Here is a 1,780-nt window from a genome sequence, read left to right as displayed (position 1 = left end):
TTTTCGATTACGATTTGAAAATTTCAGATAAATATTATAGAGCAAAATGCTGAAGGGAAGCAGGTATACTTCAACTTCATTTTTAAGAGCGAGCGAATTATGGTATTTAATTAGAATGAATTAGGAAGGAGAAAGTAAGAAATGTGCTTGAAAAAAAATAAAGAAATATGTATTTCATGGTTAGTTAAATAATGCAAAGAAAAAAGTAGGCAAGAATAAGTGGGAAAAAGTTGAACAAAAAGAAGAATAAGTGTGGGGAAAATATTAAGAAGCATAACTTATGCCACAAACACAAAAACTTCATCAATATCTATCTATACAAGAACAAAACGTGTTCTACATCTCATAGATTTAACACTGTACACATAGATGGTCGAGAAGATAAATAAGTGTATTGTTAACATAAAAAAAAACGAAACTCTACGAACATGTTTGGACTTGGGGTTATTACATTAAAATGGCGTATCTCATGCCATCACTAACCATGAGATGGTTAACCTCTGATACGCTGGCATAATCTCCAGACATCCATAGTCTATCTGTCCCGCTGACACGTGGCACGGCAAAGCACGAGATGATCGAGAAAGGGAATCGCATCATAACGGCACTAGTCCCGTCTCGTCTTTCGTTATGAGCTACTATTCCTGCTCCTTGTGTTGTCGAAGCTATCTCAGTCTCGTCAGCTACGCGTTGGCTCTTACGAAGGTTTTGGAGGTTGCGGCGGAGTATGGAAAGCATCTGCGTCATCTCTGATCTCGTTTTAGTTTGTTCTCTCTCTCTTGAGTTGATGAGATAGGAGTTGGGAGAAAGGCACCGTATGGGCTTCTTTTATTTGGAGAAAAATTTGCAAGTGGGCAACTTGGATTTTGCTTTTCATTATTAGTGCCCACTGTTTATCATCTTTATTTTATTTCCTTACCTTTATATTTCTTATCTTTTTGTTTGTTTAATAGCAATCAGAAAATTGTAGGATAAATTCCCTCCTTTGCCCTCTATTAATACTCTCGCGATTAGATCATCCATCATACATGTTTAGTTGTACTACTAGGGGTCCATACTTTACCCGTTATCCGAAGCCGTACCCGAATCCGATCCGAAAAACCCGAATCGAAATCTAAACCGAAATAACAAAATACCCGAACAGATATTGATTTAAAAGAGATTGGATACCCGAACCCGAACGGCTAATACCCGAACCCGAATGGATATCCGAAGATAACCAAACATATATATACTTACCCTTACCTTTCTAGTTTTCATCTCTCATTTAATTTAAAATATTTATATTGATATCACACATACTTTAAAACTATATAATGTACATATAATTCGGAGAAAAATGATTTGATATTCAATTAAAATGAATATCAAGCTTTTTGTTTCATGTATTAACAAAAGTTACATCCAAATTCTAAAAATAATAGCCAAATAAATGTCTATTTATTTTTGAAATTTACCTCTCAATATATTAATAACTCAATCTACTAAAATAATAAAAAGTCAGTTAATCGAAAACTAAAATTTTAAATACAAGAACCTTAAAAAATGAAAAAATTAATTTTTTTCTTCAAAATCTAAATATCCGAACCCGACCCGAAATAACCGAACTTGAACTAAAATACCTGAACCCGACCCGAAGTTCAGAAATACCCGAACGGATATTATACTTCTATACGAAATACCCAAAAATCCAAAATACCCGATCCGAACCGAACGCCCATCCTATGTTCTACTGCTAGGGATATGGGACCCGTACAACTTTGAAACTTTTATTTCGATG

At 34.5% G+C, this 1,780-nt stretch overlaps 1 protein-coding gene across 1 annotated transcript; it reads right to left on the bottom strand.

The window, feature by feature from the left end:
- Positions 1 to 230: 230 nt before the first annotated feature.
- Positions 231 to 823, bottom strand: LOC108828969 (uncharacterized). Its single transcript, XM_018602616.2, has one exon. The coding sequence runs from the start codon at positions 745 to 747 to the stop codon at positions 448 to 450; it is 300 nt and encodes a 99-aa protein (XP_018458118.1). The 5' UTR covers positions 748 to 823; the 3' UTR covers positions 231 to 447.
- Positions 824 to 1,780: the final 957 nt, after the last annotated feature.

Source organism: Raphanus sativus, chromosome 4 (genome assembly GCF_000801105.2).
Source record: "Raphanus sativus cultivar WK10039 chromosome 4, ASM80110v3, whole genome shotgun sequence".
NCBI classification, from domain to species: domain Eukaryota; kingdom Viridiplantae; phylum Streptophyta; class Magnoliopsida; order Brassicales; family Brassicaceae; genus Raphanus; species Raphanus sativus.
The sequence above is the reverse complement of the archived record's forward strand: the minus strand, read 5'-3'. Positions and strand labels throughout refer to the sequence as shown.

Bases quoted from the DNA above. Each gene is read 5' to 3' on its own strand.
- LOC108828969 (XM_018602616.2), bottom strand. From the start codon at position 747: ATGACGCAGATGCTTTCCATACTCCGCCGCAACCTCCAAAACCTTCGT.